The 15376-nt window shown below is 49.8% G+C and overlaps 1 protein-coding gene across 2 annotated transcripts in view; it reads right to left on the bottom strand.

The window, feature by feature from the left end:
* XYLT1 (xylosyltransferase 1) overlaps positions 1-15376 on the bottom strand; it is a 300528-nt gene that overhangs the window by 63834 nt on the left and 221318 nt on the right. For both annotated transcript variants that reach the window (XM_029221895.1, XM_029221896.1), the window contains one exon: positions 14333-14535. In XM_029221895.1, coding sequence (XP_029077728.1) covers positions 14333-14535 — 203 coding nt within the window. The remainder of the gene's footprint in view (positions 1-14332; positions 14536-15376) is intronic.

Here is a 15376-nt window from a genome sequence, read left to right as displayed (position 1 = left end):
TCTCTCATTTTTATAATGACCCTAGGAGGAAAGTGTGGTGGGGAGAGGGCTCCGGCCTTGCTTCGCATATCAGGCCCTCCTCTGCCCATCTCCTTAGGTTTACCCGAAGGGAGAGGAACTGATGGTACGATTACTCAGGGCCGGAGAGATTGCTTGGGCATGGTTACTAGTAGGCTGGGTTACTGTTTGGTGAAAGCCCCTACCTGGATTCCACTACTTTTTCTCATGTTTCTTGCCTCAAACCTAGGCTTCATCTGAACACTTGGGGCCTGAATCAGTCATGCTTTCTTCTTCTGCCTCTTCCGTTCATGTAACCAGGTGGTCTCCCTGGCGGACCCGGCCATCTCTGTCTCCTCAGTGCCGTCACCACGGCTGAGCATCCTGGGCCCAACGTTTAGACGGTGGGAGAGATGAACACGAGGACGCACGTGGGTGCCAGGCCTAAGCCTTTGTGCCCACGCCTGGTTGCATATCAGACAGCTTGCAGAGCTGGACCTCAGGCAGATCTTGGATTCCCAACTGGCCACTGGTAACATTATCATCTCCCTCTTACAGGTGAGAAAATCGAGACTCAGGAAGGTTGGATTCACCTGTCTTGAGATCATGCAGGTGGAAGGGGATGGAGAGAGGATTCAAATCCAGGTCAGGATGACACTGCGTGTTCACTCACGTGCCCTCGTGGAGCGAGTGATGGCGCAGAACACGCCAGCATCGTTTCGATTCTGCAATGGAACAACTGTGCACATTGGGAGGGATGGCAGCCATTCGTTCTTAATTACGCTGCTTGAGGCTAAGGTTTAAACGAGTGAGAATTCCATCAGCACTGCAGTTTGGCAGTTTGGGGAGGGGTCTGGATGGTCTGAGATCAAAAGGGACAGGATTATAAAGGAATTTGAAAGCTAGGCGTTCCCAGCTAATGCAGAACAGCTGGTTCCTCCGTCCATGCGTACAGCAAACACAACTGGTAAAGCCCGATCTTCCAATCAGCCAGAGGGAGACAGCCCACAAGTGTGGAAATGGGACCACACGAGCCATGGTGGTCACGTGGTGCGGTTTGCGCTGTTGTGATTGGCTTTTTCGCCTGGGGTCCACCGCCGGCCAGCCCCACAGTGAGGCAGCTGCGCAAAGCCGAAAGAGGGTGCATTTGCGAGTCACCTGCACCTGCCTTCAAACCCAGGCTGGGCCACTGCCAAGCTGTGTGACCTTGGGCAAGTCACTCAAACCCACTGAGCCTCAGTGCCCTTCTCCGTGCCAGCCCCCTGGGGATGCTGTGGGGACCAAAACAGAAAATGACGGCTGAATGCTGGTGGCTCTGGATTCAGGTTCTGATGTGCACTGCTCCTCTCTTGGTTGTTGGACATCTTTGCCGCCTGGATTCTCTTCCAGATGAAGAGAACGAGGGTTTAGATGGGGAATGAATGAGCAGGAGAGCTTTGGTCCACAACAGCTCAGTGGGTGCAATACGACCTATTGGTGAAGAACTCAGGTTATTTTTCCTTTTTCCCCCGGAAGCATGAGTGAATCTTGGTTCTGACCCCCACAAGTTGTGAGGCACAGGGCAAATTCCTTAACTTCTCTCGGCCTCGGTTTCTTCATCTGTAAAATGGGATGCAGACATAGCATCTACCTTCTGGGGTTTCTGTGACTTTAGGTAACACATGGAAATCTTCTGGCTCAGGCTGCCACATGTGGTAAATACAGCCATCCTTCAGTATAGGCAGGGGACTGGTTCCAGGACCCACTGCGCACCTACCAAAATCCGAGGGTGCTCAGTCTCTTACAGTCGGCCCTCCATAACTGCGGGTTCCATATCCAAACCACCTGGCTGTGGACCTGTGGATACAGGGGCCGACTAGACTCATGAAATGCTAGCTAATATTATTAACCACTGCAGTCTGGCAGATCGTGAAGGGCTTCCCCGGGCAACTATTTTGAGAGTCCACTAGTGACCATTCTCCGTGCTGGGCAATGATTCAAAGTGGCAGCAAGTGGGAGGAAGGAAATGAATGATGATGAAGCCCACAGAGTTTCCATCTATCCACCCAACAACTGGACCTTAACCCTGTCCGTTGGGCCCATGCTCATCTAAATCTCTGCTATCATCAATGAAACAGGTAGAAACTCCCCTCCTTTATCCCACTTGACCTTTTAAGACATGCCGTTCCTCTACAAGGCCCTTGAGGATAATCTCCATCTGCAGTTACATGTGAGGGGGAGGCAGGGGAAGAATAACAGGCTCTGCAGTGCTGATCGCCCACATTGTGGGCCACCTGGGCTCACACTCAAATTCCCAGGGTGCACTTGGATGTGCTTAGAGCATCCCAGAGTGCACAGCATCCCTGCTCTTTGCCACTGGTGGACAAGCCACATCATTGAAGCTCTCCTGAGACGCAAACATGCTCAATGCACCGGACAGGAAGATGCCTAGGGCTGGAAATGTCCCATCAATGGACACGTAGAGAGCTTCTGCCAAGAGGAAGAACTATGAGATCTGAGGAGGGAGGAGTTAGGAAGAAAATACCTTAAAAAATTCATGGCATGGTCAGTCTGGGATGTGGTGAGACCATCAAACTGGCAGAGCATAGAGATCACATTTGTTTCTGAGCTGGTAGCATCCACTCTCTCTTATTTGCTAACAGCAGTGCAATTCTCTCTAGTGGAAGGAAGTATTCCTGCCCCACGACAAGGTCCACAAGGGCAGGAGTTTTAAAAATCATTTTCTTTACTACTCCATCTCGAGCATCAAGGACTGTGTTGCTTAATATGTTGTTTACATTTAAATTAAAATCAAATCACACTGAAGATTTGGTTCCTTGGTCCCACAAAGCACATTTCAAGCTCTCAGTAGCCACATGCGGCTGGTGGCTACTGCACTTGGACATCAGCACAGTAAGTTCTACTGGACAGCGCAGGTCTAGAGCACTGCCTGGCATCCAGTAGGGTCTCAAAAAGCGTGCAATGGATGAAGGAAGGAAGGAATGACTGAAGTGCTCTGCCCTGCTGGCCAAAGCCAGGACACATGACTGAAGATAAAACCATCCACCTTCTTTCCCCAGGACTGAACTTTTCTCAGTAATGAAAGAAGGGAAAACAAAAACAGCAAACATACAATATGGCTGGGAAGTATTTAAGCCAAATGGCGGTATCCCTTGGGTGAAAAACGTCATGTCATTCTTGCCTTGTGTTCTGCCACCTTCCGTACCGATTATGTGAACTCCCTACATCCTCCCAGGAATGTCCTTCCTTACCTACTTTAGCCAACACAGTGTTCTACCTTGACTTTCTGAGGAGTCTCGGTGCTTTTCATCTGTGTCCCATGAGAACTCCAGCCTCCCTCTGTCCAGGGGATGCTCTGGGTCAGTCCTCACCTCCAGAAAGGCTGAAGGGCTGTCCAACCGAAAGTACAGCTCAGGAGACCCAGAAGAGCCAGCAAGGGGAAAGCAAACTGAGTTTCTGCAAAGGCAGAAGTGCGACCCGTCAGGCTGGAAAATAACAGGGCTGAGGAAATGATTATTTTGCTACTCGATGCAAACAAAACTGTTAACGGCATAATTACTGGCATGTTTTTCCAGTTCCCTCGTGACCAACAGCCTGAGTGGATACACCCTTTCCGACTCACACATTATCTGGGCGGAGCTTTCCTTGGATGGTGTCCACGTGGGTTTTGGGGTCTCAGGAAAGAGGATGCACATCTCTGATCACCCAAAGAATAAAAGTGGCTGGATGCTGAGAAAGCAGCCAACAAGAGAGATGGTCGCACCCAGAGATCTGGTGTCAGGCTCCCAAATATGACCTCCCACGAAGTACTGAGGCTAACGTATTTTCCACCCTGGCACTCACCTTGCTATTTACTACTGTAATTAAGGGATGAATGTCTATGTCTCCCCCAGACCAATGATCTGCAACTCTGTGTGTTCCAATCACCTGGGGAGCTTTAAAAAAGAGATAGATTCTTGCTTCCCGTAAGGAATTTACATTCAACTGGTCTGGGTTGGAGTCCTAATATTTTAAAGAACCTGATACTTGAAAGGTGTTTTAGAGGAAATTTCCGGGAATCACACAGAACTCCGATTTTCCCTCATTGAGAACCGTGTCACGGGATGCCATGCTCCCTGTGGCAGGGACCCTGTCTGTCCTGCTGTCTGCTGTCCCCCAGGGCCCGGAGGTTGGTAGGTGCTCGGGAAATGATTATTGAATGAAGGAACTGGAGAACGTCAGCTCCATCCCCACACAGAGCTGAGAGGATGGGTTCCTTGCAAGAGCTGCCTTCAAAGGGGGCTCCCAGCAGTGCCCACCCCAGATGCTGCTGGAGACCAAGGATAGCCCCGTCCCCTCCCGCAGGGCAGCTGCGGGCAGGCCCAGCAAGGGGCGGAGGGAGGCTGTACCGGGTTTAAGGGTGTCTCCCCTCCCCAAATTCATATCCACTTGGAACTTCAGAAGGTGACCTTATTTGGAAATAGGATTTTTGTAGATGTAATTAGTTAAGGTGATTAGGGTGGGCCCTAACTCCAATGACTGGTGTCCTTATAAAAAGGTCATGAGAAGAGAGGCAGACATATAGGAAAGAAGGCCCAATGAAGATGGGGGTAGAGATTGAAGTGATGCATCTACAAGGCAAGGAACACCAAGGGCTGACGGTGACCACCAGAAACTAGGAAGAGGCAAGAAATGTCTCCCCTTACAGCCAGTAGAGGAAACACGGGCCTGCAGAAACCTTGATTTCAGACTTTGAGCCTCCAGAACTGTGAGAGAATAAACTTCTGTTGTTTTAAGATACCCAGTTGGTGGTCATTTCGTACAGCAGCCTGAGGAACCCACGACACAGGCTAAGGGCACGGAGAGCAGAGGCAGGTGGGCAGAAGGAGGAGTCAGAGGGCTTGTGAGTTTCTCCAAACTCACCTTGCTCCACCCCCTGCCTCCATCACTCTGCTCCACCTACTTCTCTTCTCTTTAGTTCCTGGATGTGCTGGGCTCTTCCCTGCCTCAGGGCCCTTACATGTGCTGTTCCCCTTCACCTGGTACCTCCACTCCCTCTTTTGCACAGTGGGCCCCATTTCAGGAGTTGGCTTAAACAGCACTCTTTAAAAGCATCTCATCTTCCCTGACCATGCTCCTTAAAGTAGGACCCCCTTCTTATTCCCCATCACGGCACCCCAACATGACTTTACTGACGTCATCACCATTTCTCCCATAGATTGTAAACCCCCTTAGTGAATGAGCAAGTCCGTTCCTCTGCTGCATCTCCCAGTCCCTAGCACAGTGCCTGGCACTCAGCCTGGCTCAACACCCAGTTGGTAAGTGAACTGCACAGTTGCTTGAGTAAATAAATGATTATATCCTGCAAGCTGCTCCCAGAGAGGGTAGTGGCCGCTGCTTTTCCGAACGGCCCTGGAGAAGCTCTAGCCTGTTTTCAGAGTCTGGCTCAGACTATGTCCTCTTGGGGAACTCTGAAGGCCCAGGTGTGAAGCAATGAGGGTCTGAATTGGGCCGAGATAGAAGAATCATAGGTGGAAACACACATGAGAAAGTTATCAGGGTTAGCATGAGAATATGCAGGCCCCCATGGAGTGGTGAGATGGAAGGCACACAGGTTTCCAGCTGCTGGTGAACAGGTGGTCTTATTCAGAAGGATGGGGAATGAGAAGGGGGACTGATGTGGGCTGGGAAGAAGTTCTAGAATAATCACTTGAGGGCTATGATCCTGTGGGGACACAACTGCCTGTAGCTAACCTCATGGGTCTACTGAAAGTTGTACCAGCTACTCAAAGCTTCCAAGGGTTCCAGGGCCCTTGTTTTGGGAGTTTATGTTCCTTAAAAAGAATAAGAAATGCCTCGCACCCATCAGGATGGCTACTATCAAAAAAAAAGAAAGAAAGAAAAGAAAAATATGTTGGCAAGGATGTAGAGAAATTGGAACCCCTGTGCACTGCTTGTGGTGATGTAAATTGGTACAGCCACTAAGGAAAACAGTATGGAGGTTCCTCAAAAACTAAAGAGAGAACTACCATATGATCTAGTAATTCTACTTCTGGGCATATACCCTAAAGAATTGAAAGCACGGAGGTGGAGAGATATTCATACACCCATGTTCATAGCGGCATTATCTACTTATAGCCGTAAGGTAGAAGCAACCCAAGTGTCCATCAATGATGGATGAACGGGTAAGCAAAATGTGGTCTATACATACAAGGGAGATTTATTCACTCTTAGAAAGGAAGGAGATTGTGACACCTGCTACAACGTCAATGAACCCTGACATTATGGTAAGTGAAATAAACCAGTCACAAAAAGACAAATACTGTCTGATTCCATTTCCATGAGGTACCTAAAGCAGTCAAATCCACAGAAACAGAAAAGAGAATGCTGGTTGCCAGGGCCTGGGGGAGGGGCGATGGGGGTTTTGTTTAACGGGTGTGGAGTTTCAGTTTTGCAAGATGAAAAGAGTTCTGGAGCTTGGTTGCATAACAATGTAAATGTACTTAACCATTGAACTGTACACTTAAAAATGGTAAATTTTATGTTACGCATGTTTTATCACAATTGAAACCAAAAGAACAAAGAGGGGTCTTGAGCCACCTTCTTTCTCAGTCCTTAGCTGTCCCCTCCTGCCTCACACTCAGTCCTCTTCTAAAACTCTGGCCTCAGGCCCCCGGGCATCCTGGGTCCTCTGCGCCAGCTCTGCTCTACGGGTCTCCTGAGAATGGGGCTGCTCCGTGCAGATGGGGGGCCTGAGCGCCACACAGGAGGCGGCCTGGCTCTGTGCCTCAAAGGCTGAGCTGCTGCTTGGATTCAGGAAGCTCACGATGGCTTACAGGACTCCGGCCTCCGCCGGGAGGTTTAGGGAGGAGGGGGCTCCCTGAATGTGGTTCTAGGTTAGCAGCTGCAGCCCCCATCCTTCCTCGCTGGCCTCCCCTTTCCCACTCCATCCCCTCCCCACTCTTGTCCCACAGTAGCCAAAGTGATCCCTCCACATTGTAAATAAGGTTACTTCGCGCTGAAACCACATAGCTCATGGGTTAGGGATTCAACCACCGGACAGGTGATCAAAAGTCCCTGCAGGAACTGGCTGGACCATCCTCCCTGGTAGGAAGGCAACCCCTGGCTCGCTGTGTTTCAGCCACGTCAGCCTTCTTTTAGCTCCTCAGGCATGCCAGCATCCCTCCTCCCACCAGGCCTTTGCCCATGCCATCCCCTTTCCTGGAACACTACCTCAGGATCATCCTGCACACTTCCGCTAGATAAGCCCAACCCATCTCGCACACCTCAGTTCACGTGCTGACTCCTCAGGGAGGCCACCCCAGGCTCCCTGGTCCAGGTGAGCTTTGCTTGCTAAGTGCTCTTATATCCCTCCTTCCTTTCAGAATACTTGCCTCACTTTGTGACCACGTGTTCACTCGTGTGATCATTCTAGTTAATGTCTGTCTTCTCCCATCAATAACAATGGCTGTCACACAGACAGTACTTACCAAGTACTTGCTAAGCACATTACACACGTTAACTCGTTTCATCCTCTAACAACCGTATGGGGTGGTGCTGTTATTGTACCCATTTTACAGATGATGTAACTGAGGCCCAGAGATATTAAGCAATTTTTCTCAAGTTCAATTTCACATAGCTAGTAAACAGAAGAGCTGGGATTCAAGCTCAGTTGGTCTGGCTTAAGTCTGCACCCTTGACCACTAGGATGAGGGCAGGGACTGACCATGTTTTTCTTTCCCGTTGAACACCTGGTACCCAGCACAGTGTCTGGCACATAGTAGGTGCTCAATAATTATCTGTTGCATGATTGAGTGAAGTCAGAGGAGCCCTATCTCCTGATCTCATCTGCGAGACCATTTTCAGCTGGCCTCACAGGCAGGCCTGAGCTCTTTCCTCCCCAGGACTCCCCCAGGCTGCCTTCAGAAGGGGCTTGGATGGTGAAAGAAGGAGGAAGGGAAAAAGGGAAGCTTAGAGCTCTGACCCTAAGCCTCCATCTTTCCATCTTCAACCTCAAATCTGCCTCAGCCAACCAGAATCACTGGAAGCTTTTCTGCTAGAACTAGGCAGAGGTGGGCCAGGCTGAATGGGAAAGGTCACCAGGCTTCTGTGGACGGTGGTGCATCAGATCAGCACCCCTACCCCGACCCCAGCATCATGAGGGATCAGTCGACAAAAGTCCCTAAGTACCAATGCTGTGCAGAGTCCCACGTGACGGAGCTGCATCTTTTTAAACCTGATGAGGTCCTCACCTCAGGACATACGGCACAATCCAGGCTGGCCAAAAGACACGGCTTTCGGGGAGCTCTTAAGAATCCCAGCTCTACCACCTGATGAGTGGGCAAACAAATCGTGCTATAGCCACACAATGGAATAGTATTGAGCCATAAAAAAGGATGAAATACTGGCACATACTACAATGTGGGTAAACCATGAAACTATTATCCTAAGTGAAAGGAGCCAGTCACAAAACATCACACACTGTACGATTTCATTGATCTGAAATATACAGAGTAGGCAAACCCAGAGAGGCGGATTAGAGACTGACAGGGGCTCATGGGGGGAGGTGAGTGGGGAGGGATGGAGTTTCCTCTCGGGGTGATGAAATTGTTTTGGAACTAGATGGAGGTTCTAGGGCGTACAGCATTGTGCACGTACTAAAAGCCACTGGATTGAGCACTTTAAAATGCTTCATTTAATGTTAAGTGAATTTTACCTCAGTTTAAAAAAAAGATCACTGGCTGTATCCTTGTGGTCAAGTTCCTTAACATCTTTGTGCCTCAGTTTCTTCATCTGAAAAATGGGATCCCCAAAGTACGTATGTACTTCATGGAATTGCTGTCAGGACCATGGATAGCACTTAGAATCATGCCAGGGATGTACTAAGTGCTGTAAATACATTTGCTGTGGTTGCATTTGCTGTTAACAACAGGATTTCCTTGACCCACTCGAGAATCACTGAACTGACTAGAGGAATGAAAAGCAGGGGATCGACTGTGCACAGATGCCTGAGTCCTCTGCCCAGATCCCAGGGCGACTAGGCTCCGTGCCGAATATTATCAAGGGCTTAACTTTCCTGCAAGGTTCACTAGAAGTTGTTTGAATACTAACCTCTTTAAACGCTTTTACACACCAGAAGTCATGTTTTAAGGGATGAGGATTAAGACACACACGTGTTAAAGGTCCCAGCAGAGGGCCTGGCACACAGTAGGTACACAGGAAACAGCTGCTGGATCTGGGCTCTAGTCTTGCTTGATCAGTGCTACGGAGACACTGGTCTTGGGGACGTTGCAGAAAAGCTGGGACACCTGCTTCCTGTCTGTACGAGCTGGCCTTTCCTGCTGAGGAGCCACAGAAAACCTCTTAGGTTCCTGCTCTGGGTCCCTGGTGGTATGTCAAGAGAGAGGTTTGGGTCTAGGTCAAGTGTAGCTTAAATACCCACATGGTAGGTCCCGCTAGGTTAGACCTTGTTGCTGTGGATCCCCAAGAGGCAGAATTAGTAGATCCTGGCTTTAGCTTGAAAAACTGAAATACTGTTTTCCCCTACCACATGCTCGCACACACCTACACACATGCATGCATGCACCCACGCATGCACACATACACCACAGACAGAATATGAGCCCCAGAGGGGCCGTGGACACACTCGGCCTTTGCATCTGATTTGCTCTAGGACACAGAGCCCAGTGATAGACTGTGTGGGGTCTGTTGCTACTGGCCCGAACCACGCAGACCAACGGCGCAATGCTTTAGGGTTTCATCCCTTCCTGTGGCCCATCTAACCGAAGAATGCTAGCACAGTGTCCAGCCTTACTCAGTACATAGAACATATTGAATAAAACCATCACGTCCTTTGAGGATTCCAGACCTAGCAGGGTCTCAGTGCTTGAAAGCATCCATTTTCATTCACACGCTGGATACGTAAACATCTCCAACCAGAGCCTAGGTGGGCCAGGCGGTCACATCAACGGCGAAGGGGGAAGACCTGGATTCTTTAAACACACTTCGCTTGCATATTCCAAACATGAGAACAGTCTTCCCATTCATAGATGAGTTGGTTCTATCCTGCTTCTCTTGAAACATTTTAGCCTTCAAGTCTAACTTTGATTTTCCCACTTTTGAAAGAGATGTGGGTTCAAGAAACATTTTCCTGGTCTTCTCACGAGTGAAGGGAAAAAGGAAAGCAACTCAGTTGACGGTGAAGTCCAGCCCATGGGGTCCAGGCTACTCCACCACTATAAGAGTAACAGCCTGCACTTAACGAGCACTTTCTGTGTCAGGCACTGTGTTAAGCCCTTGACATGCAACATGTCCTCTAATCCTCCTAACTGCCCTATGAAGTAGGTACTGATACTGTGCCTCCTTTTAGGTGCTGACGCTGAGATGCAGAAGGCTGAAGCTGATTGTACCAATTCACACGGCCGGTCGGTGGTGGAAGATTCTGCAGCCAGGCTGTCTGTGTCCAGGGTCTCATCGAGGCTACTGGCCAGTGACGACCAATGAGTCTGGCCAGCAGTCAGAACTAGGCAGCAGACCGGGCAGGCGATGTCAAGTCACAAACAGCTCAGAGCAGCCACGACAGGTGGCCTCTGCCCTTGGATATCCCCCCAGGTTTTCAGAGCCTCGTAGAAGCTACTGACTTGGGCACTCACGCCCCTTCGAGAAGGCTCCTAAGTTTGCTCATCCTTCCTGGGAGGGGAGAAGCCATGGTTTTGGAAGCTACAGATGGAGTGGCAGATGGGAAGTGAAAGCTTGTCAGAGTTGCCCAGGATAAAACCATTCATCTGCAAAATTCGTATGTTTCTGTGTGGGGCGATTTTACGAAAACAACAGCAAGAGGAGGCAGCAGTGCCTGATGCGTGAAGTGCCTCTGGCCACGAGGCTGGCAACGTGGGTGGCCAGAAGAGCTTGGGGTGGGGCGCATGGGAATGAGGGCCGTGGGGGGCAGAGGAGACACAGACTGACAGAGATGTCGAGACAACTGAAGCATTAAAGCTAAAAACATGACAACTCCCTTCTCTGAGCCCCCAAATGGGTGGGGCACACGGTCTGAGAAAGGATTTCTGGATCTTTCTTGGAGATTATGAGGTGCAGCCTTGGAGACAGCTTGGGAATTAACAGTTGACATTTACTGAGCTTTCTAAGTGCCCAAACTCTGCTCGGTTCTATTGTTATAACCTGATTTCACGAAGATTGAATTTACTTGCCAAGGGTCACCCGCTCGTAAGGTGGCAGAACTCAGAGTCAAACCTTAAGCCATCAGATGGAAGCCTGAGCACTCATCCTCCTGCATACGAAATGCTAGAAATCCTGACATCCTGGCCGAGGTGACCTGGCTAAGTGGCCGCTGTTACAGCTTCAACTTGCAAATCAACAGAGGGCCTCTGGGGGGCAGCACTGAGACCTGATGAGATTCTTTGGGGAAGGGCCATGGGCTGGCCCACCTGCACTTGAGATCTCTGGCCAAGTGTCACCACCGACCGAGGCTGAGATGAACTCTGAGGCTTCCACAGGAGGTCCGGAGGTGGGAGAGTGAGACCCTAGACCCTTGATGGGAGTGCCTGCCACGCTAGCAGCTGCACTCAGCATGCTGGGGTATTTCTGAATGCGGTCCTTATTTGGAAGGTGGAGGGAGAATGTTCTAACTCACCCATGCCTTGTGCTTCTCTACACTCACCCCTCCTCACTGTTTTGTTTATTATACTCCAGCCATGTTTAAATTTCTCAACGGCAACTAGTTCATCTCTGGCCCGAGTCCAGGCTGTTCAGAGGGTTCTCGGTTGGAGGCGATTTTGCTCCTCTGGGAACAACATCTGGAGATGTCTGTGCTTGTCACAAGTGATTGGGGGCGGGGCCCACTGCTGGCATCTAGTGGGTAGAGGCCAGGGGTACGGCCAAACGCCAGCAGTGAGCAGGGCAGCCCCCAGGACACAGAATGATCCAGCCTGATGTCACTCGTGTCTAGGTTGGGAAATCCTCGTCTAGAAGGATCTTCCTGTTTTCCATTTGTCGGCCGATCCCTTCTTATCCTTCAGGTCTCAGCTCAAAACTGCTGCCATTCTGACCCCCTGGTTATGCCCCTCCTCCACTCACACCATCTTCCTTTCTTTACAGTCTGTTCACACCTACTATGATGTGTCCCTTGCATGATTATCTAATTCCATCCTCCCAGCTAGGATCCGTGCTCCACTGAACGCCCAAGGAGTGCTTGCAGTACTCAACATAGTATCTGCTTAATAAATGTTTGTGGAATGAATGTTTGAATGAATGAATAAGTAAGTAAGTAAAAGTCTGCCAGAGATACTTCATAATCACCCCCTTGTATTCCTACCACCCTATGAATAAAAGAAAACTGGTATCTTTCTAATCCCCATCATTTTTCTCAGGTTCAAAGGGTGCCAGGAGTATCCTACGTAAACTAACCAAGGATTGTGCTTTCCCTTGATCTCCTCCAAGGTCCAGATTCTCCCAGCAGATGATGGGATGCCACCAAGCCCAGCACTGAAAGAGGCACAGGAAAGGAGACAGAAGCCATTGCTAGTTTTAAAGAGAGGTCTTCCCCCCATGCCTGTATCTTATATGGGTCTTGATTCAAAACCCAAACTCCTGGGAATATGTGATCTCCACATTTGATGGCATTAAGAATGACTGTTAATATTTTGGCTGTGATAATCAAATTGATGTTAAATTCCAAGAGAGACTTTACCTTTTAGATATGTTTACTGAAATATTTACAGATACAATTAGATGACGTCTTGGAAATGCTTCACCAAGGGTTGGTGGAAGAGGGTGAAACTCTGTACTTGTATAGATACAAGGTGAATCGATTACAGTTGAAACTGGGTGACGTGGGGGTCACTATACTAGTCTCATATTCTTGTGCATGTTTGAAAATTGCCCGGATAAAGGAATATTAAACAACAATGACAAAAACTTTTATCTAGCTCTTCTGGGAATGCTATACCCAGTGCCAGGAGAGGAAGGGAGGCCCTCTCCCCTTCACCCCGTTCACCTCTCCTTTTCAGCCCTGTCAAAAATCAAGATGGGGGCTTCCCTGGTGGCGCAGTGGTTGAGAGTCCACCTGCCGATGCAGGGGACACGGGCTCGTGCCCCGGTCCAGGAAGATCCCACATGCTGCGGAGCAGTTAGGCCCGTGAGCCATGGCCGCTGAGCCTGTGCTCCGCAACGGGAGAGGCCACAACAGTGAGAGGCCCGCGTACCGCAAAAAAAAAAAAAATCAAGATGGAAGACACAGTCAAGCAAAGAGCTGCCTTCTTGATAGGAAATATAGTTCATTTTCTTGCCTTTTTTCCCCTCTACAGATCTCCAGGGGTTTTCTTTGCTTACGTCTCTTTTAAAGAGCAGACCAACGTTCGTGCAAAGGGACAGGCCTTCCTGGTGGCATCTGAGTTTCTCTCTGCCTAGGGGCTGCTGGCTGTTCCACCAGCTGCCCACAATTGTGGCCAAGCAGCCTGCAGGTTCAGTGGGAGGGCTTCAAGAGAAGCTAGAAGTCTGGAGTTTCAGTTGCAATCTCCCGGTTTTAAAATGTGGGCAATCAACTCATGTGTTAAAATCTGAGAGGAGCCAGGTGAACACACCACGGGCCTCCAACAGCCCGGAGACGCCTGTCTGTGATTCTGCCCGGGCAGTCACAGCACTCCTCCTTCTTCCATTTTGTCCCTTTCAGATTAACACGTAAGTCAGACCTTGACCCTCTTCTGCCCCAAACACACCAGCGATTCCCATCTTTCTTTGAGTAATGGCCAAATTCTAGAACCTCCATGATCTCACCTAAATTTTCTCTCTGGCTTCTGTCTCTTACCACTTTCCCCTCCCTTACTCTGTTCCAGCCACCCTGAGCCCTGTTGTTCCTGGAACACACCAGGCATCCACAGGGCTCAGCACCAGCTCCGCCTTCCTCCTGGACCACTCTCCCTGTCTGGGTGGCTCACTCCATCGGTGTCTTCCATTCTTCTCGGGAAGGACGTTCCTGGCCACTCTCATCTTGCTGCTCTCTGCCTTATTTTTCTGATGTACCATTTTACTTATTTTATGTGCTGTCTCCCCCACTGCAAAGGTTTTGGCCTTTGCAGTGTGTTCTCAAACAGAGCTGGAAAAACCATGTACTTAAGAAATCTCTGTTGAATGAGTGGATGAATGAGCGAATGCTCACGTGATTCTCAGGCTCAGGGTGGACCCTGTGCAGAGAGATCTCATGGAGACAGTGCATATGCGTCTCACAGAGGCAGAAAGGCTTCTCCAGACAGGAGGCAGGCTGCTTCTGCCTCTGGATTCCCAGCTGTGACAGGGGAAGCAGGACTCCAGAGCAGGCTGGCCTGGGGCCGGGCTGCCTTACCTGATGGGGTAGTCAGCCGCGCTGAGGTTGATGAAGAAGTCCCAGGGCCAGTCGGTCATCTCCAGGAGGTCCCGCATGCTCTGCAGGTACGTGGACAGCAGGCTGGCTCCCCCCCAGATGGTGGCCATCCTCCAGGGGGTGACGCGGACGTTGCTGTACTGCCTGGCGAACTGGAGCACTTGGCGATGCAGGTAATTAGAGCGCTTTTCCCAGGAGAGAAAGGGTGACATTCAGCAGCGCAGAAAACACCAAGACCTGTCCCTTGCCCCCTCTCTGTCCCTTCCCTTCTAGCTGACAGGGCTTCTGAACTTTGCCAAGTAACTGATTCAGGCCTGGGGTGTCTTTCTGCATTGCTATTCGAACTTCATTATTTTTAAAATATTACTTTAGCTATCTGAAATGCAGATTCCCTGGCCCCGCCTCTAAGCCACTGGTTCACTAGGTGTAGGCGGGTGCCTGGGAGTCTGCATTTTTCTATAAGATGGATACATATGGTCTGAGGTTAACAAGCTAAGAAATATAGCTGCATCTAGACCTGGTGAGTATTTCAAGAGGTAGGATTTCTCCATTACCCCCTCGCAGGCCTGCAAGAAGCAAACTTTTTGGATAGGCATCCCCTTTGCCTTCTTGACCAAAGACATAGTCATGTCACGTCAGCAGACCGACAGAAACCTCTGGAACAAGATGCTCAGGGGTCAGCAAGCTGGCTGCAGGTTTTTTGTAAAGTTTTATTGAAACACAGTCACACACATTCATTTACATATGTTTTTTATGGCTGCTTTCATACTTCAATGACAGAGCTGAGTAGCTGCGACAGAGCATATGGCCCACAAAGCCTGAAATACTTGCTCTCTGGCCACTTACAGAAACAGTGTGCCCACCCCTGGGTTAGTTATCTTCACAGAGCGACAGGCACTGCATCGGGCAGTGGGACAGTGAGGAAAAGAGGTACGAATATGGAGAATGTCTAAAGTCACAGCTGGGAACTTTGGAACCAACACACACACACACACACACACACACACACACACACACACACACACA

The sequence above is a fragment of the Monodon monoceros genome, unplaced genomic scaffold (genome assembly GCF_005190385.1).
Source record: "Monodon monoceros isolate NGI ecotype Baffin Bay Population unplaced genomic scaffold, NGI_Narwhal_1 Super_Scaffold_13, whole genome shotgun sequence".
Lineage (NCBI taxonomy): Eukaryota > Metazoa > Chordata > Mammalia > Artiodactyla > Monodontidae > Monodon > Monodon monoceros.
Note: the sequence above shows the minus strand (reverse complement) of the source record. Positions and strands in the feature narration are given on the sequence as shown.